The sequence below is a fragment of the Poecile atricapillus genome, chromosome Z, assembly GCF_030490865.1.
Source record: "Poecile atricapillus isolate bPoeAtr1 chromosome Z, bPoeAtr1.hap1, whole genome shotgun sequence".
NCBI lineage: Eukaryota > Metazoa > Chordata > Aves > Passeriformes > Paridae > Poecile > Poecile atricapillus.
The window spans coordinates 83,617,849-83,639,454 of NC_081289.1; the positions used below are offsets into that span (position 1 = coordinate 83,617,849).

At 42.6% G+C, this 21,606-nt stretch overlaps 1 protein-coding gene across 1 annotated transcript in view; it reads right to left on the minus strand.

Annotated features, from left to right (window-relative positions):
• The window catches only part of KIAA0825 (KIAA0825 ortholog), a 251,384-nt gene that overhangs the window by 103,836 nt on the left and 125,942 nt on the right, over positions 1 to 21,606 (minus strand). Inside the window, exons 20-21 of the mRNA XM_058865079.1 lie at positions 5,849 to 6,004; positions 2,588 to 2,682 (exon numbers count right to left, since the gene is read on the minus strand). Coding sequence (XP_058721062.1) covers positions 2,588 to 2,682; positions 5,849 to 6,004 — 251 coding nt within the window. The remainder of the gene's footprint in view (positions 1 to 2,587; positions 2,683 to 5,848; positions 6,005 to 21,606) is intronic.

Sequence of the window (21,606 nt, forward strand, 5' to 3'; positions counted from 1 at the left end):
GTTTTGACTCTTGAGGAATAATTTCTCAGTATTCTTCCCTTGCATCTAACTCAGGGTACACCCCTGTAAGCCCCTCTGATAGACTGTGAGAGAATTCTGGGGCCTAACATCCACCACATCTTTAATTTTAAAAATTTCCTGGACACTTTTACTTTGAGGATCATAGGAATGCATGGATTAGATTCCCATCATTGTGTGAAGCCAGCAATGAGTAGTAGACAACAATTCATTCCCTTTTTAACCAGTCCTAGAAGTCTTTTACTTCCCCCTAACCACCAACCAATTAATTTGCCTAATACTTGCTGGCCCTGGGACAATGCTCTCATAACACCCTCTCACCTAACTCAGTCATTAACTAGGTTAGAGGAGCATTTGCCTTGTAAATTAGTCCCCTAAGCATTTTCACTTTCTTTTCCCTCAAAAGAAAGATCATGCTTTTTTACCTTCATATGCAACTGACAGTATTTTTTCTTGAAATACGAAAAGAAGGAGATAAATATCATTCCAACATCACTATGAACTGGTAAAAATATTTTTGCCTGCACAGATGTAACTATTCAAGGAAAGCTGTAGCATGTGTCAAATAAAGGAGTAATTAAAATATTACAGTGCCCCACTTTATGGCACTGGCACAGTTCAAGTACTGCCTGTGGTTTTGTTCAACTCATTTCAGGAGGGAAACAGTAGAAACAGAAAGTCCACCAAAAATTGGAGGTCAAAATAATCACACGTTCATTCAAATTGAACATTAAGTCTTGAGCACAAGTAAGGCTGAAATTTATCCAGCTCTAGGAAGGACCATGAAGAATCACCTAAAGATAGGGCTCACCTGAGTCTTAGTCAGCCTTACTCAGCACAGCTTGCTTGAGTAGCCGCAAGAACAGCTAGAATTGTCCTAGTCAGCTGGAAAGTATGAGCATACACATATTAGATATGATAAAAATAAAGTCACATAAAGAGAAGTTGTGATGATTATGCTGGTTGCTATGGCAGATACTGGGTCAACTATTATACTTTATGATCACAGTGGATCTAAATGATTTGTTGGTTTGTAGAGAGGTTGAAATAATAGATCCATGCTCTAATTATTAATTACTTGTATAATGTCACTTCTAGATGAGAATTTCCTTACCATGTAGAAAGGCAATGAATGAAGAAATTTTCAAATTAGGAAAGATGACAACAATTAGGGAATTTATTAAATTAAAGAAAATAGATGATATGACAAGGGTGTGAAATACAGAAAAGGACAGAGGAGGCATACACATGATTTCTTCCAAATGTCTAAAGAGAGATCAAAAGAAAAAGAAAATTTTATTTTAAGGGAACAGTGGATATGGTATGTCCACACAAAATGTTTCCTCTGCAAATCACAGCAGTCCTCTGCTCCCTTGATGACAATAACATGAAGAAAGTTTTAGTCTAAGAGTTTCTATGACAGTCTCTTTTAAAAGGACAGTCTACATCATTTTTAATGAAGGACATGAGATAGCAATCAACAGGAGAACCATCAAAGTAAAAAAAATAGTACTGTATTGTCTCTGACATTTAACACAAAAAGTCTGTGAAGTTTCACATTCTGTCTGGTAACAGGTAACAACATCAAGAAGAGAACAGAATAACAAGTTTTAGCTGGCATGATTTTCTGTGCAATTAAACTTTTGGAAAAGAACAATTTGGGTAGAGAAATCTTATCCGAATTAAGGCAGAAAACTCAAAACAGACTGTACACGTATTTTATAAATGAAAGGAAGGAATAATTAAATGTTTATTAATAACTGCTAGTGCTAAATGAAGAAAATGGGACCAAAAAAAACCCAAAACCGTTATGACATGCAAATTCACACACTTTTAAAATTGCCACTCTAGTTTCTAGATAGAGGAACAGTCCCATTCAAAAGATGACTGATAAGATCTTAATAGGTATCATCAGGAGGATTCAGAATTAAGGGAATGTCTTAGTATAGTCTGCAACATGTAAATTTTCCAGTTTTCACAGGTGGGAAATATTAATGAAAAAGAAACAAACAAAAAACAACCCCCTCCCTCAAAAAAATTTCCACCTAAATTTTTCTGAATTTAAAAATTGCTGCTTCTGAATTAAACAATTACATTTTACAAGTGAAAAGGCAATAAATTATGAGAAGTATCATTAATTAAAAGCTATTTAGGAAACACTTTCTATTTTTAGCTACATTTGTCACATCCCCAACTGAATTTAAGATATTTTGCAACTTGAATAAACATAGACAAAATTCTGTGCTGAAATTTTGCAGTAGATGTTTGCAAAAGTCACTAATTTTTTTTCAAAGCATTATTTAAGTGCAATATCAACATATATTCATATACTTCTGTCTCAGACAGAAAGAACAAATTATACACCTCAAAACAGGAACTGAAAGCCATCTGAGCATGGAACAAACAAATACTACAGAAAAAATGTTGCTCCGTTTTAAAACTGCATATTTAAAAGGAAATGCAGAATTCATTTTATTTATACATTTCACCAGTAAAATCTTTGTGTATCCACTATTACAAAGTCAAAAATACAAAAGGAAAATGCGATCATTTGACAAAGTCCTGTTACCTGTGTGTCAGCAGCACCCTGAAGGCCGTCTGATTCAGTCCCAAATAACCTGGCAGCAATCTGGACCAATCCCAGTTCCATTCAGTAATGGCTGACTGTTGATACATGGCAAGAAGCTAGTTAGTTATTAATAAGCACTAATATGATTAGTACATTAAAGCTCCAGCTGCAATATACTAACCAAGGAGGGGGTCTAGAATGAGGACTTAGAAAGATTATATCAATCATGTCCACAGAAGAAGGCGTTTATTCCAATAAAATGGCAATTAATTAATTAGGGACAGCCACTATTTATAAAAAGATAAATCAGTTTTTTGAACCATTATTCTTCCAACAGTTGATGGCATTCTGATTAACTACTTTGTCTGAGGGCTTTACTCTTTGTCCAAAAAGCAAAATAGTTGGTAACTTTTTATGTAACAGCAATTTGCATGTTCTGCTGTCAGCAAAAAGTTTTGTTGTGAAAAATTTGGTATAGCTGGAATTCAAGAAATAACCTGTATCATAATTAGAGTGATTTAATGCTGTACTATAAACAGCATTAAATCTAGACAAATGAACAAATATAACTCCATATTGCTTATTTAATAAACCAAAGCCATTTACATCATCAATGGGCAGACAAAAGACCATACACAATATTCTTGTTTTTAAAAAGTAGTAAATTCTGTTGCATAATATTCCTTTTCATTGTCAGCAGTGGTCAAGTAGTGACCATTCAATGTTCTTGCGAGGAAATAAGTACAAAGTAATTGTTGTAACACTAAAATAGCACTGAGTAGTTAAAAGAAGTTTAAGTAAGTCAAAACAATGGAAATAAACCTAAATAACAGTAAAGTATAATTTGGAGCACATATTTTTCTTCTTACAGACAGCACTTGGTTCCTCTGGGAGAGCAGAATCATTGCAATCCCTCCTATTCCTTCCATCTATATTTTATCACTTTCCTTTTCCTTACTTAATTTACTCCCTAACCCTCATCTTTTACATGTATGTTAAACTAAAGTAGAAAAACAAGGGTGAAATACAGAGTACGAAAGGGAAATAAGGGTAACAAGAAAAAAATAAAATACTAAGAAAGTGGAAAGTGAATGAATAAGGAAAGGTTCCTTGCCAACGTTCTGGCATCTTCTACAGGCACTGGCAATTATTTTTACTGGAAACCAGACACTCAGCTATACTCATCACTGTTTTATAAACAGACAGTCCCACACCACTAAATCAAAGTGCAATTTTATGGTAAAGGGAACTGAACTATTTAATAACATCATTAAGCTTAGAAATAGAATCAGAGAAGAGTATTATAGAATGATTGGGGTTTGAAGGTACCAGAAAGATCACGTCGTTCCAACCCCTTGCCATGGGTAAGGTACACCTTTCACTAGACCAGGTTTCTCAGAGCTCTGTCCAGCCTGACCTGAAATGCTTTAAACAGATGGGGTAACCACAGCTTCTCTGGGCAACCTGTTCCAGTGCCTCACCACCCTCACAGGAAATAATTTCTTTCTAACCTCTAATCTAAAGCCATCTAAACTCTAATCAGTTTGAATCCATTCCCTTTTGTCCTGTCACTACATGCTCATGAAAATTCTTCTCCATCTTTCTTGTTAGCTTCCGTCAAGTACTGCAAGGTTGCAATTAGGTCACGCCAAAGCCATCTCTTTTCCAGGCTGAACAATTGCAATTCTCTTGGCCTTTTGTCATTGGAGACGTGCACCATCCCTCTAGTGACTTTGGTGTCCCTTCTCTGGACTGGCTCCAACAGCTCTGTGTCCTTACTGTGCTGGGGACTCCAGATCTGCACGCAGCACTGCAGGTGGGGTTTCACCAGAATGGAGTAGAGGAGCAGAATCAACTCCCTTGACTTGCTGGTCATGCTCCTTTTGATGCAGCCCATGATACACTTGACCTTTTGGGCAGAATATGACGAAGAACTTCTTTACTGCCTGGGTGACTGAGCACTGGAACAGACTCCCCAGAGAGGCTGTGGAGTCTCCTTCACTTGATATACTCAAGAACCATCTGGACACAATTTTCTGCCCATGTGTTCTGGGATGACCCTGCTTGAGCAAGGAGGTTAGACCAGATGACTCACTGTGGTCACTTCCAATCTCGCCCATTCTGTGGTTCTATGACTCTTGACTGGAAGGTCCCTTCCATTTGAAGCTATTCTATGATTCTTTTGATTCAAAGATTCTATAAAGCATGTTTCTCTGGAGTGAGAAGCCTTGACAAGCCATGTGGAATTGGTATTTGTCTCCTTTTTCAGGATATTAACACTTTGGTTGCAACCTAACAATGAGTAAGCATCCATTAAACAATTAAGAAAAACAAGTATATTTTACAGCAATATAACTGATGAAATAGACCAGATAGTCAAAACTGGGCTAGGAGATTACACCGTATATAAGCAGGGCTGCACTGAAAAAGGATGCATCTCCACACAAGTCTGAAAAGTGAATTTCATGTTACTGTAATACCATTTCTTTTCAAATATTTGAATTGAATGCTGGAATCAAAAATGTTGATGGCATATTAAGACTATATGAGAAACAATGGCATAAGATTTTTAAGTATCAAAGTGGTATCAGAAATGATTTAACATTTTGTGTAATCAATTTGTCATTGGGTGCTCCAGCAGAGATTTAGGCAACCAGATCTCTTTTCTTTAATTCTTCCATTATCAGGAAACAAACTAAATTCCCTAAAAAAATTATAATCCTTTACATATTACAGGCATGACTTAAAGAAAAACAGAGACATGGATGCTTTTTTTTCTTTCTTCGTTTTACCCCTGCTTAGTCTCACTGTTTTGTAAAATTTTATATTTCTAAAGCACTCTTAACTGTTCAACAAATCTGTGAAAGACCCATGAGGAAGATTCTAAATGTGAACTTAGAGTTCTGACATGATTTTTCAAAGGACTGAGAATAACCTTATGTACTACTGCGCAGATGTAATAAATGTCATTGCTATGATGGGCTTTCCCTCAGTATACTGAACAGGAAGTGTAAGTAAATGTAAATTGCTCTTACATGTAAGAATTCCAATAAAAGAAAAGCATGGTAATGGCTTTTTGAACATTGTGGTATTGTAGAGGGTACCCTCATTAGATTCCCAAGAAATAATACTCCTTTCTGCTTCATCAAATGTGAACACACATAAATAATTCCATTTTCATACATTCAGTCTTTGTTATAAACACAGTAAGACCAACAATTAAAAATTATACTGTAACCAAGGTTTCAGATTTTCACAAACCTGATTGAATACTTTTGCACAAGATTGTCTGTACACCTCGACAGGGTTGAAGACAGGCTGCTCTTCTCTGCCCTTCAGTGTCAAAGGTGGGCATTGACTTGAGGTAACACCATCTTCAGAAGCATTCTCACAGGACAGCTGCTCTTTCAAATATTCCTTTTAGAAGAAAAAGCAACCACAGAATAGTACAGGCCACCTAGCTTTCTAAGTGAAATTTGCCTACATTTCAAGCATAAGTTTACAGAACTCTTGATGGAAGTTCCTTTTAATACAGTGGGGAATTAACAATCTCTTAAAGAATAGAAACCTTTTAAAGAATACCACCGTTTTTCAATGAAAAGAAAGAACCTCGAAAAGCATGCACCCAGCTTAAGAAAAATAGAATAATCTAACCTATTATTTTGAAATAGTTGTAAAATTATGTGTATAAGTTCTCATGTTATATATATAAATATATATATATATGCTAGATATACGTAGAAATGAACAACAAATGTTTATCATATCTTTTGAATTAAACTTTTTAGAAAACACTCAACTATTACTGTATAACTCAATTATTTGATTAACATGTTCTAGCCATGTTATTTAAACACAGGAAATAAATATTTTCCCACTCTTCAAAGCTATTTTAGCTGCTTAAGCATTCAAGCACTAGAAGTAGTATGATTTGAATTGCAATTTTAGAAACTATACTGTAACATATGCATGATTATTTTGGACACAGTCTTTTCTGTTTTCACTTCTTGGACTACTATGCAAATAAATCATCATTGCAGGGTAGTAAAGTGTTTTGATTAAATAGAACCATTTTATGAAGAACTATGTAATGAAACATTTGCACATCAATTTGCTGGAAGGACTACTGTGATTAAACATTTCATTGTTATTAAAATGAAGTCCATAACATGGAGCAAGTCGAGGTGAGTCATTAGGATGGGTGGATGCAAATGCTCCTCTTATTCAAAGTCCTACTGAGATGGAATAACATGCAAACTACCTACTAAAGCATCCTGTGCTTCTCAGTAGGTCTTTCATCAAGACCTACTGACAAGAAGACTTTCATCGTCTGTTGAAACATGCATACCTATGGCCTAACCTGAAAGACACAAGCTCACTTTCAGGCCACAGACTGTAGGTGTTTCTCCCTTGTGCTGGTACTAGCCACTATGTGTTGTGAGATCAGCCAGGAAAAAAAAGGTTTCATCCAGATAAACTAGCCATATGGATTTTAGTACTAGTAAAAAGAGGGGACCTAGGAGTGGAAAAGAACAAGGGCAAGAGAAAGAGAAGGACTGTCTCTCTGCTGGTTGCAGTCAAATGTTACGTCTTAGTCTCACAGAATAGTCTTAGTGTATGGAAAAAGACCTCAACTAACCAAAAGAAGAAAAACAAATTAAGCTTCTATTGCTTAAAACAACATTCCACAAAGCAACTGTGGAAAACATACCCTGTTTTGGCTATTTTTACTCAGCTTTTCAAAAATATCTGGATATTCATTCATTCATTCATTCATTCATTCATTCATTCATTCATTCATTCATCATTCATTCATTCATTCATTCATTCATTCATTCATTCATTCCTTCCTTTATACCATAACAAAGTTTTCAAAGTCACAGTGAAGGAGGTTATATAAAAGCTATTTCTGTACATCTACCAAATTTTCATGAATGTACTGCCTTCCATGTATATATTTAAAAAAAATCTGTAGACTAAAGCAACCCAGTCCTCTGGATGTAACAGAACCAGCAGAAGATTATGTTGCTTTTTCAGAAGCAGTACTGTAAATAGTTGTCCATGTGTTGCCAGATGAATAACTATTTGCTCAGCTGGTGAGAAAATACAATGCTTGTTTTGCAAAACCAGTAGTCTAGAGAAAGGCGCAATATGTATTCTGTAGGATCATGTTAAACATTAATAAAATAATGAACCAGCCTGGGTATGTCATCTCAGCTCCCTTTTTGGAAAGCAACACCAGTTCACTGAACAGGTAACTTTGGGCTCTGGGACCACCGGAGACCACCAGAGGGACCCCTGGGACAGACAAACGCATGTGCAAAGCAGGGGGGAACATGTAACGGTCTCAAGGAAATTATTATTATATGTATGTTCATTCTGGGAAAATCAATTAATATGTATGCAAAACAGAGTATATAAAGCAGGAGCTTTTCTGTACTTGACATGCACAGTTTTGGTGGAGATACCCCTGTGGCATCTGGTGCTGAAATAAAGAATGCCTGCTTCTTAATGCTACAGTGGTAGTGGAAGGAGATTTTGACCAATTTCAGTAACACCTGCTTGCTAGGGTTCAAAAAATTCAAGTGGTATACAGCTGACCTCAGTAAAAGTATTTTTCCATCTTTAATAAAATACTGTGGGTTTGGTATTGATGAAGAGACTTCTCCAAGAATAGTAAATATATTACATTAAGATCTTCTTTAGTATAGCAAATATTGTAGGCTCTTAAAGGGTCATGTTTCAAAAATGTGAAAATATTAAATCACATCTGTACACATGTAAGCTCTATCTTCACTGCACTGAGTGGGCATCAAACTAAGTATACAGAATATTATTGAGCCTGACACCTCAGAAGAATTATCTCTTTGGTTGTCATTACTAAAAATTATTGTTATTTTTGGCAATAAAGGGCTGTGTTATAGATGGGTAATGTGATGATTGGCTCTGGCAATTAAGAGATGAATATTATGTGTATGCTGAGACAAATTATATTGATGTGTAATTATGGTATTGTAGTTTGTTGTTTAGACTGCCTTGGTAGTCGGGACCTGTGGCGGGAGGGTGAGTTCCTGTGCCCTTGCTTGGGCAGCTGGAGTGGGCAGGTTCCTTACTGGGAGGCGCCAACACCTGAGCTGCAGCCAGGGTGCAAGAAAGCAGCTGCAGCCATGGACAGCGAGGAAGAGCTGACTGATGGACTCCGTGAGGGGCCAGGGCTGCCTGATGCAACCCCAGGGGTGTAAAAGGTGGAGCAGTCATTTTGTAGAGAGCTCGTGGCTGCCGGGGTCATCAACTCCCAGTGTGCTGTCCTTTTTCCTTGTTCAGTTCTTTGTTTTATTTGTTAAGGTTTTCAATGAACCCTTGAAATTTTTTAAACTGAGCATCGTTTCTCACAAATGGGGACTCGTCCGGGATTTAAAAACCTCGTCTCCATGGCCCTGGGAGATTTCGTAGGAGAGGTGTGCCCCCGCCCCATTTGGTGGCTCGAACAACTTCTCCTGGAACTATCGGAGATTGCAGGTTAACACCCTGGCGACAACAAAGATTGGATAATGAAAAAGAAAGGGGGAAGGAAGGAAGAAGGCCCCCTAAAAAAACTGCAGATGAGGATTGTGACTATTTGCACGTGTGGGAGCCGAGAGCGTGCTTGGGGTGTGAGTGAGGTGGTTACTGTGTAAATACAAAATCCTCATAATTACTTTGGACAGACCAAGAGCCCATAATCCGAGTGTACTCATCCCAGCTCCAGGGGTTGGTGACCGGGACCCGTACCTGATCCGTCGGAGCTAAAAGGATATTGGATGGTTGGGCTGATATAGGGCAGGACGCGAAGTAAGAGGAAAGCGAGGAACTGCAAAAGGCGGGCTCCTCAAGTGAAAGGGGCAGGGAAACTGCAGGCAGGACCCAGAGTAAGAGGGAGGCTGGAGAACCGTGGACGGCAGGGTGTTTGTGAAAGAGGGGTAGAAAATACCGTGGGCGAGACGCAGAGTGAGAAGGAAGCGAGAGGACCGCGAAGTGGCGGGACGCGAGTGAGAGAGGAGTTAAGATTTAAGAGGAGTTAGATCAGCGGGCCGCTCTCTTCCAAGGCGCAGAGGAGCCGCGGGACCGCCACGTAGGCGGAGGTGCCTGGAAGCGGCCGCAGGAACGCCGGACCAGGAGTTGTGTGGGGTTTTCCGAGCGGGGACCGCGGGGTAGCCGTGTGGGCGGCAGCGACTGAAAAGGCTGAGCGCTGTGAAGACCGGCACTGCTGACACTCAGAGACCAGCCCAGTTGTGCACGGGTTTCCCAAACACCGAAGGGGCCACGTGTGCGGCCGAGCGCCAGGCACAGGAAAACCCCGATGCCACAGGCGCGCCTGTACAGGCTGCCAGCGGCGATCCAGAAACGACAAGCGCGGTAGTGCCCAGCAAGGCTGGCCCAGTAACAGGCTTTCCAAACCGGGGACCGCCGAGGTCTGCGTGGGCAGTGTTCGGTGGCTGCCGGCTTCCGCGGAGTGGAGAGCGCCGGGACGCGGAGCTGCGGCGATTCCCCGGGGTGCACGCTACCCCTCCACCTGCTCGGTGCAAGTGCAGCGCCTGGGGAGCAGCTCCCAGCCCGCCGCAGTGCCGGACGCCGAGGGGCAGCCGAGGCTCCCAGTGGGAAGACCGAGAGAAAAGCGGGAGAGCCGGCAGTGAGCAGTGAAGCCGGGACAGGTGCCCCCCGCCCCGCTTGGGTGTAAGTGAAGCGCGCCGTGGTCAGCTCCCAGCCCGCCACGGTCCCGAATGGCGGCCGCAACCGCGGCCCCGGGAGGGGGGTCAAGACGGAGAGGGGGGCAAGGTGCGGGCCTCAGCCCCGGACCACCCCTGCGCAGGCGGCTGTCTGCGAGTTTCCCGCTTCCAAGGGGAGCTGCTAGGGCAGAGCTCGTCCTTGTCGAGGCCGCGCAGTGATGGGCGGTGATACCGGAGAAGAGACAGCTCGTCAGCCCCATTGTGGGGGGGACAGTGAGTCACTTAATCTCTCACTAGTTCTCCAGACCTTGCCTAGTTGTTTACCTTTGCTTTCTTAGAAGAAAGTAAGGTTTGTTTTGTTTTCTTTTTATTTTCTTTCTTTTCTCTCTCTTTCTCTCTCTTCTCTCTCTTGGGAGGGGGGCTTTTGTTACAAAAGGCTGTTAGAAAGATGGGTGGGTCTAAGAGCCAGTAAAAAATCCCCAAGGGGAGGGAGAAATGAAAAGATATCCCTAAAGAATCCCTTAGAGAGAAGACTAACCCGGTGGAGATATGACCCCGACATCAAAAGTAAAAACAAGGCAATCTAGTATAGAGATCCAGTATAGAGTTATATCATAGAGAGGACTGAGAGGGAGACTGGGTCCAACCAGGTGTACTGGCCATGATGTGAGTCAAAAGAAGATTGGATGTGTCAAGTTTTAAACATCCGTATAAAAATTGAAGAACAACCCCAGCACAGATCAGGTAGAAAGAATATCTCATTGAACAACCCGAATAGCTCTAGCTTCTCAGTCCTTTCAAAAGAAAGCTACTCTGCACCCCACTCTGTCCAAAGAAAAAATCCTGAATTTGAGAAAAACACTGGCTTGGGGTGTACTTTGTTTTCCTCCTTCCTTTTTCCCCCCTCCTACCTTTTTCTCTGTGAACACTTAATTTTTAACCAAGTGTAACACAGAACAGTCGTTCTCCACTCAAATTTAACACTAGCAGGTGCTATTTCTCTTTCAGGTTAAGAGAAGAGCTTGAGTGTCAAAAGCTTATTTTTCCAAGCATAAACAGTGATTTCAAAATACCTTTTCCTCTTCCAGTCCAATATGAAATCTTAATGAACTCTGTTTCAAGGTCACTGTCACCCCTGTGAACAGGCCTAGAGCTTTCCTTGCTGTGTGCCTGATCCCCAAGAGACTGGGAGCTGCCCTACATGGTAATAAAGATCACAGGTAACCCCCTTCAGTTGAGGGGTAGTGTAATAAATTAATCTATGAATAAAAATTCATAAAAGGTATAAATAAGATATATATATGTTTGTAATGATATAAAATACAAAATGAAAAAAATCCTTCTCCGGGTCTGGTCGTGATTCCCCTCCGAGAGGCAACAGATTGCAACCAACACCCAGATAACAAACACAAGCAGGCACATCAGCCCAGAAAAATAGACAGGACGAGGGCCATCAGGAGGACAAAGGAACTGGCTCGGAGAAGATATCCATCGCCGGACCTGAGCAACGCCCTGCAGATCTCTGTTGGGAAACAATCAGGTCGACAAAAAGACAAGCCCCGAGAAGACAGTCATCGCCAGACCTGAACACCCCACCTGTCAAACCGTTGTTGGAAAAGCAATCAAAAGGGACAAAGGGAAAAGCACTGCCGAGATATCCATCGGCTCCGGCCCGGATCCCACCACTCTGCCCTGATGACACAAATTGAAATAAAATCAAGAAACATACAGAATCTCTTTACATATGAGGAGATTCTGTCCGGACACTTGTTAACTCTATTTTTCCATGCCAGGAAATCCATTCACCCGACAATCAAGGACACTTGGTGAATGGAGCCTGCTTGGAATTCTAGCCTGGGGACACAAAATCTCTATAAAAACCTAGGCTTGAGAACCCTCAAGCGTGGATTTGGGAACTCCTATACCTTTGGTGTAGACCCTGTCCACCCAGCGCTGCGCTGTCCATTTTATTGTGGTTTTTCTCGCTGTTTGTTTTTGTTGTTTTATAATAAATTTCTCTTTTTATTTTATCCTGAATTTGCCTTTGCATTTATAACAGATTGGTGCCGTGACTCGGATCGGAAAAACTGTGGGAGAATCTCGCTGTCCAGGACAGGTACCCCCGCTGATTTTGGCGGCCTGGGGAGCCGAGAGCCTCCGCAGTTCGCTCCGACATTCGAACCAAATTTAGGCTGAGGCAAAAACCACAATAAAAAGAGAGACGCATCCAGAGAGCTTGGGAAGGCACGGAGCCTTCGAGAAAGCCGCGGCTTGGTAGCTCGTAAAAAGTCGATAGTGCACGAAGACACCCTTGCAGGAAATAGCTGTAAGTACTGTGAGGTTGAGCGGGTGATTGGGCAAGTGTGTGTGAGACGTGATCCGATCACGGAGCGAGTGCGGACTTCAAGGCCGCGTTTCCATCCTCCCGCGAGGGAATTGGCCGGCCGCGAAGGAAGCGATTCGGTGTGAAAAAAACTCTCCACGCTTGTAAAACCTGGGACTAAAGGGAGTTACGGGGGACCGATCGCAAGGGGCTGAAAGGGGAAGGGGACGTCCAGTTGAGCTCGGGAATTGGTAAACCCTTTCAGCCAACGGACCTAGGAAAAGGTCCAGAGGAAAATCAGAGCGCTAAATACAAAAGACCCCGGTGCAGCTAACCGAGAGGTGAGTATTAGCAGACTTTAATTTTTCTGGCAAAGGCGGAACGAACACAACGCATAACAGGTAAGATTTTTTTGTTTAAATATGGGGCAGAGAAAAAGTAAACTACAGAAGAAAAATAATGAGAAGGGTCCCTCCAAGAAAGCGAAGGGATTGCTAGACATCCCACCGGAAAGTCCCTTGGGATGGATGTTAAAATATTGGGAAAATTGTCCCGAGAGAAAAAGAAATCCAAGGCAAAAATGATTCAGTATTGTGCCGAGGTCTGGGGAGGGCAAGAACTGAGAAACCATCTCACTTGGCCGGTACTAGGAACATTTGAAAGGTGGACGTGTAACGAATTACCCTCTTATGTGGAGAGCAAGGTTCCCTCGGACCCCGAGGAGAAAGAATATGCCAGACTCTGGTTAACTGCCAGAGTAGGGTTGTTTCCGGTGAAACGAAAAGGTGGATCAAGGGCAGAAACCTGGGAACCCCTTGATCATTTACCCCCTCCATACCACGAGCCGGCAGAGCCCTCTGCGGTGGATCAAGTGGTGCCGTCAGCACCCGCGGGTTCCCCAGGGCAACCGGCTGAAACACTCACATCTCGAGCAAGGGAGTCGGCACCGGCAGTGGTGCCGGCAACCCTCCCTTTGTTCCCGCCTGTGGAAACCCCAGCCGCCACAACCTCTCCAGAGTCCATGTTGGTGCAAGGCTGGGGATCACCTTATCCACAATTGCCCGTCCAGCCGCCACAGCCGGGACCCTCGCACTTAATGGAGGGGGTCCCTCTCGGTAACCGGGTGGCAGCGGATTTCCCACAAATAATAAAGGAACAAACCTCCACAAACCCCAGTTCCTCTCCTGTGAGTAGAATTCATTTAAAAGCGAAGTTGATGGGTGAAGAGTGGGGGGAGAATGAGAATGGACACCGAATGTTTCCTCTCAGGGAAGTGCCAACCGCCCCTGGAGTAATTGGGTACGTGAATGTACCCCTTAACTCAGGGGATGTGCGAGCATTTAAGAAAGAGATGGGGCGATTGCTAGATGATCCGTTTGGTGTGGCTGAAAGATTGGATGAATTTTTGGGAAGTAGTATTTATACATATGAAGATCTCATGGCCATCCTGAGATCACTGTTTAGTCAAGAAGAAAGAGAAATGATTAAACAGGCCGGTATCAGAGACTGGGAACGGCGTAACCCGCAGGGGACGCCAGGCGATCAAAAGTGGCCCAGCATGAGCCCGAGTTGGAACGCCCAGACGGAGGAAGGCAGGAGAAGCATGATTGATCTGAGAAATATAATCGTGCAAGGAATAAGGGAGGCGGTCCCCCGAGGGCAGAATATTAGTAAGGTATTCGGGGAATGCCAGAGAAAGGAAGAGTCACCCACCGAATGGTTAGAGAGATTGCGGCGAAGTCTGCAGATTTACTCTGGGACTGACCCTAACTCTCCGATGGGGGAAGTTCTGCTTAAAACTCAATTTGTGGCAAAGTCATGGGAGGATATCAGAAGGAAGTTGGAAAAGATCGATGGGTGGCAGGAGAAAAGTCTCCAAGAACTTCTGAGGGAAGCTCAAAAGATTTACATGAGGAGAGAGGATGAAAAGCAAAAACTCCAGGCCAAAATATTGGTGGCCGCAGTAAAAGAAGTACAAAAGCAAGATCAGATACATGGTAAGTTTAAAACGGTACCGAAAAAGCAAAAGGGGTCTCACAAGGGCGGTCCCGCTTCCCGAAAGGATCTTCCGGAGTGTTACTACTGTAAAAAGGTAGGACACATCTAGCGGGACTGTTGGCAAAGAATAAAAGATGAAAAAGTATTTCAAGAAGATTAGGGATGTCTTGGGCTCTTTCAAATGGGGACAGAAACAGCAAAGGAGCCCTTGATAAAGTTGAAAGTGGGTCCCCACCGCCAGGAAATAAACTTCCTGGTTGATACGGGAGCTGAAAGAAGCACCCTGCAGAAATTACCAATGGGGTGTGTGGCAAGTAAGGAAAAAGTTGTCGTAATTGGTGCTAAGGGAGATCCCTTCAAGGTCTCTGTAATAAAAGATGTGGAAATTGAATTACAAAATAAAGTATGCTTAGGGAATTTGTTACTAGTAGAGGAGGCTGATTATAATTTATTGGGAAGAGATATGATTATTGCATTAGGTATAAATATTGTTGTAAGAAACTCCGAATTGGTAATAAAGATATTCAAGTTAACTCCAAAAGATGAAAGGGAAATCGACCCCAGAGTGTGGCACTCAAAAGGGGAGGTGGGAAAGCTAAAAATTACACCCATTAGAATTGAAATAGAGAATCCGGAAGATCCGATAAGGATCAAACAATATCCCATCCCGATAGAAGGGAGAAGGGGTCTGAAAATAGTAATTGATGACCTTCTCAGAGGGGGTACCCTCGAACCCTGTATGTCCCAACATAACACCCCCATCCTGGCAGTAAAGAAAGCGGATGGGAGCTTCCGACTGGTTCAGGATCTTAGAGCAGTAAATGCTAGGACCCGAACCAGGTTCCCGGTGGTGGCGAACCCTTATACTTTACTAAACAGACTCTCACCGGAGGATGTATGGTATAGTGTAATTGATTTAAAAGACGCTTTCTGGACCTGTCCTCTGGATGAAAGAAGTAGGAATTTCTTCGCCTTCCAGTGGGAGGACCCAGACACAAACCGAAAGCAACAGCTAAGGTGGACCGTCCTCCCGCAGAGATTTGTGGAATCTCCGAACCTGTTTGGACAGGCTCTGGAGCAACTACTCACCCAATTCATTCCAGAGGAGGGGACAAAATTACTACAGTATGTAGATGATTTGTTAATTGCCGGGACAACGGAAGAAAAGGTGAAAAAGAGCACGATTTCTTTATTGAATTTTTTGGGACAGAAGGGGTTGAAGGTATCAAAATCCAAACTGCAATTCACAGAGCCCGAAGTAAAATATCTTGGTCATTGGATATCTCAGGGAAAAAAGAAATTAGATCCTGAGAGAGTGGCGGGAATTCTTGCACTCCCTGCCCCAAAAACAAAAAGACAAATTAGACAATTTTTGGGGCTCCTGGGATATTGCAGACAGTGGATTGAAGGATTTAGTGAGAAGGTAAAATTTCTGTATGAAAGGTTAAACACCGATAGATTGAAATGGACAGTGCAGGATGAAGCTAAGTTTCAAGAATTAAAGAATGCTCTCATAACTGCCCCAGTACTAACCTTGCCAGACACTAATAAAGAGTTCCAGGTGTTTGTAGACGTGAGTGGACAAACAGCGCAAGGAGTTCTGACCCAGGAATGGGCAGAAAAGAAAAAACCCATAGGATTTTTGTCAAAAATTCTAGATCCAGTCAGTCGGGGCTGGCCTACTTGCCTGCAAGCAATTGTGGCAGTGGCTCTGTTGGTTGGAGAAGCGAAAAAGGTAACTTTTGAAGCTCCTTTGATAGTTTTCACCCCACATGATGTAAGGAATATCTTACAACAGAAAGCAGAGAAATGGTTAACTGATTCAAGGCTTCTGAAATATGAGGCCATGTTAATCAGCTCACCAGGTCTGGAATTAAAAACAACTACTGCACAGAACCCGGCGCAGTTTTTGTTTGGGGAACCAACAGGAAAACTACTTCATAATTGCATTGAGACAGTAGAACTGCAAACCAAGGTTAGGCCTGACTTGGAGGATCAGGAATTGGAAGGAGGAGAGAAATGGTTCATTGATGGCTCCTCAAAGGTGGTTAAAGGAAAACGAAGATCAGGATATGCCATCATAAATGGCATGACAGGGCAAACTATAGAATCAGGTCCCCTAAAGGCAAGTTGGTCTGCACAGGCTTGTGAGCTGTTTGCTCTCCTAAGAGCTCTTCAGGGCTTGAAAGGAAAAAGGGGGACCATTTACACTGATTCAAGGTATGCATTTGGAGTGGTGCATACTTTTGGGAAAATATGGGAAGAAAGGGGTTTGATTAACACCAAAGGGAAGGGGTTAACACACGGAGAAATAATCAGGCAAATTTTGGAAGCAGTCAGAGAGCCACAGGAGATATTGGTTGTTCACGTGAAAGGACACCAAACTGGGTGGCAATTCCACACAAGGGGGAACAATTTGGCGGACAAAGAAGCAAAACGAGCGGCTTTGTTAACGGTAAGTATTCCCGAGATAGTCCCAAAAGAACCACCAGAGGTTTCCATGCTCCCTTCGGAAAAGGAGCTGGAGGAATTCAAAAAGGTAGGAGGCTACTTCAAAGAGGGTAAATGGTGGTTACCAGACAGGAGGGAGCTAGTACCAAAGGGAATAGCAAAGGGAATACTCAGAAGGTTGCACGAACAGACACACTGGGGAACCAGGGCATTGGTCGAACAATTTTTAAAGTTCTGTGGGTGCAAAGGAATCTTCGAGCTCGCCAAACAAGAGGTACAGGGGTGTGTGATATGCCAGAAGGTAAATCGGTCAAATTTTAAACAATCAAATTGGGGAGGTCGGCCGCTCTCATACCGGCCGTTTGAAAGAATCCAAGTAGATTTCACAGAACTACCAAAAATTGGTAGAAATAAATTTTTGCTAGTAATAGTAGATAAGTTGACACATTGGGTAGAAGCTTTTCCCAGAGCAAAGGCTACAGCCCAAACGGTGTCTAAAATTCTATTAGAAGAAATAATTCCCAGATATGGGATAGTGGACCATATTGATTCAGATCAAGGCACTCATTTTACTTCAAAAATCATAAAACAATTATCAGAAGCATTAGGGATAAGGTGGCAATATCATACCCCCTGGCATCCTCAGAGTTCGGGGCAAGTGGAAAGAATGAATCAGACATTAAAATCACAGCTATCCAAACTTATGATTGAAACCAAAATGTCTTGGATCAAATGTCTTCCCCTGGCATTGTTGAATATCAGAACCATGCCACATTCCGAAACAGGCTTGTCCCCCTTTGAAATGCTATATGGAATGCCATATAAGCATGGAATGCCGGTAGCACATCCTCAAGTGGAGGATGTGCAAATTCAACCATATCTCATTTCTATAAATAAAAATTTACAGGAACTGAGGAGAAGAGGATTGATTCCTCAAAGCACAACGTTGGGATTTCCAATCCACCAGATTCGACCGGGAGATAAAGTATTAATCAAGGTGTGGAAGGAGCTTCCCCTCAGCCCTCACTGGGAAGATCCATTTCTCGTCCTCTTGACCACAGATACCGCGGTTCGAACTGCCGAGAAGGGCTGGACACACTCTTCTCGGGCAAAGAAAGTTTCGGATTACAATTCCTCTGAGTGGAAAGTTACTACCCCTCCGGGAGAATTGAAAATCAAGTTTTGGCGTCACCACAAATGACGAGTGAAGAACGGATAAGTTGTACAAATTTTGATTGTTATTGTTTTCCATTTGTACATTTTAAGTGTGCTTATTGTAAGCAAATTTGGGTCGCTCACTGCTTAAGAGGGTACAAACCAAGGGGTTTGTGTACCAAGTGTTTAGAACAGGAATTAGATCAGACCAACCGTTTCCTAATACTTGCTACCCGGGCGGGCCTGTTGGAACTCGACTCTCCTGAGTGGTTCCTGTTTTTTCGAAAGGGATTGAGAGGTAAACTCAACTGCAAAGCGGAACCTCTAGTGATTGAGTGCCGCAGAACAATAAAAGTACCGTGCAGGACCGACACGATCAAAGCATCTTGGTGGGCTACCTTTAAGAGAAGGTACGCCATCAAGACTTCAAGGGCCCCTGAAGACAAGTCCCTGCTGCCGAGAAGATGGCTATTCCCGCCGTATGTTCTTATACGGGCAAAGGGCATGGCAGAGGGATGCAATGGTGGGGAATCCTGATGATTCTGAACCTAGCCATGTGCTTGGCCGAGGGAATGAGCCCCGAGGCGCCTCCGGGGGTGAGTCCCCCGGGGAAGTGTGAGCAGTGCCGAACTGCCACAGAAACCGAACGATTGATCGTCTGTCCTCCGGAACTGCACGCAGGGGTATGCTGGTCGAATGATACCCAGTTTAATTTGTGTAAATTAAAGGGGAAGGTTTGGTGCTCCAACCTAGGGGCAAGTATTACGGAAAAGCAATTTCGGACCTCGGGAGAACAAAGGATTCAAACGACCCACTTCCGAAACAAAAGGGAGGTAGGGGGAATCCCACCAATTTTGGTCTGTGGACAGTGTAACAAAACTGTCTGGATTGGGGGGAAGAGGCAATCAACTTTCATAGCTTATTACCAAGTCAACCCTCTTTGCTACAACAAAGCAAGCTTAAAACCTTGTACTATTGGTGGAAAAATGTATTGGGAAGGGAGAAATTTAAAACATGAAACAAAAACTTCCTTTAGTAATGAGCCTATAATATTGGATTTGCTGAAAAGTGATGACGATCAAGTGTGTTTACAGTTCAACCAGGTATTCTGTTTTTCAAAAGATGAGGAAGGGTTAGATCCGGAAAATAAAATAAAACAACTAACCCTGGAGCTAAAAAGACGAGAAATGGAAAACAAAAGAAAGAGATTGGAACAAGAGAGGCTAAACTCTCTCAGCGAACAATATGAGCAATTGGAAAAACAATATAATAGCTGGAAATTACCCAGCCCCAACCAAAATCTATTTATAGACTTAATGCAGGAAATTGCCACTGAATTAGGTATATCTAACTGTTGGATATGTGGTGGCTTGAAATCAGCCGAAAGATGGCCATGGAAGGGAAAAGGATTAACCCCAGAACAATTGCTAAAATGGACAGGACTGAAGTTATCCAAAACGACACGAAGACCTGAGGGATGGGTAATTGATAAAAGAATAATTGGAACTTTCTGCATTAGCCGGGAGGGAAAAGAATTTACCGATTTGGTAGGGTACACCCCGTGTGTGAACACTCTCACGGTAAATTCAGATAGCAAAACAAAGGTCTGGCAACCAGAACCACCCGAGGGTTATTGGAGCCACTCTTGGGAAAATAACTGTGAATGGGTAGACATAATTGGACTCTGTTGGAATAAAAATCCTGGGGCAAATCCCTTCCATGCATTTATAGGCCTGAGGGAATATTGGGAGGATCCGGCAAAATCAAACAAAGGTTGGGAGGCACCGGACGGGATTTACTGGATATGCGGAAAAAAGGCATATAGTGAATTACCAAAGAAATGGAAAGGATCCTGCACACTTGGGATAATTCGGCCCTTTTTCTTTACCTTGCCTAAAGACGAAAGTAAGTCTTTAGGTGCTCCCCTCTTTGAAACGTTAGCACGACAAAAGAGGGAATTAAAGCGAGAACTACCGATGGCAGGAAGCAACCAAAAGTGGAAAAAGGAGGAGTGGCCTGCCGAAAGGATCATTCAGTATTATGGGCCCGCTACCTGGGCAAATGACGGCAGCTGGGGTTACCGAACCCCCATTTACCTCCTCAATCGGCTTATTAGGTTGCAGGCTGTAGTAGAAGTAGTCTCGAATCACACTTCAGAAGCCCTAGAACTCCTAGCAAAACAACACTCGCAGATGAGAGCTTTTGTATATCAAAACAGATTAGCTCTCGACTATTTGCTAGCCGAGGAGGGAGGAGTGTGTGGTAGATACAATGAATCCGAGTGTTGCATGGAAATAGATGACTACGGAGAAACTATAAAGGGACTAGCGGCTGAAATAAAAAAGGTGGCACATGTGCCAGTCCAAAAGTGGAATTCAATTTTACAAGCCTCCTGGTGGGATCAAATTTTTGGACAGGGGGCTTGGTGGAAGAAGCTAGTGTTCTTTATAGGATGTTCGGTTGCCGGAATTATCTTCCTGCCATGTTTAATTCCTTGTTGAATCAGATTGATACATTCTGTAGTACAAGGAATGCAAATTGCCGCCCTCCCAATAGACCCAGAAAAAGCACAAGGGAAAACAGCCCCTCTTTCTAAACTGATGAAGTTAGAAGAGGAGAAGGAAAGTAGAAATGCAATTAAGGCCTTGGAGGAGTTTGAAAATAAACACATGTTGCCTCAAGAAAATAACAGAGGTTCACTAACAGACTGGGAAGAAAATGAAATTGATTAAGAGGAATACAAGTATTCCTCTTCCAGTAATGATTGAATAAAATACACATTTTTAATGTGATGAATTATTAGGCGGGGGACTGTAATAAATTAATCTATGAATAAAAATTCATAAAAGGTATAAATAAGATATATATATGTTTTTAATGATATAAAATACAAAATGAAAAAAATCCTTCTCCGGGTCTGGTCGTGATTCCCCTCCGAGAGGCAACAGATTGCAACCAACACCCAGATAACAAACACAAGCAGGCACATCAGCCCAGAAAAATAGACAGGACGAGGGCCATCAGGAGGACAAAGGAACTGGCTCGGAGAAGATATCCATCGCCGGACCTGAGCAACGCCCTGCAGATCTCTGTTGGGAAACAATCAGGTCGACAAAAAGACAAGCCCCGAGAAGACAGTCATCGCCAGACCTGAACACCCCACCTGTCAAACCGTTGTTGGAAAAGCAATCAAAAGGGACAAAGGGAAAAGCACTGCCGAGATATCCATCGGCTCCGGCCCGGATCCCACCACTCTGCCCTGATGACACAAATTGAAATAAAATCAAGAAACATACAGAATCTCTTTACATATGAGGAGATTCTGTCCGGACACTTGTTAACTCTATTTTTCCATGCCAGGAAATCCATTCACCCGACAATCAAGG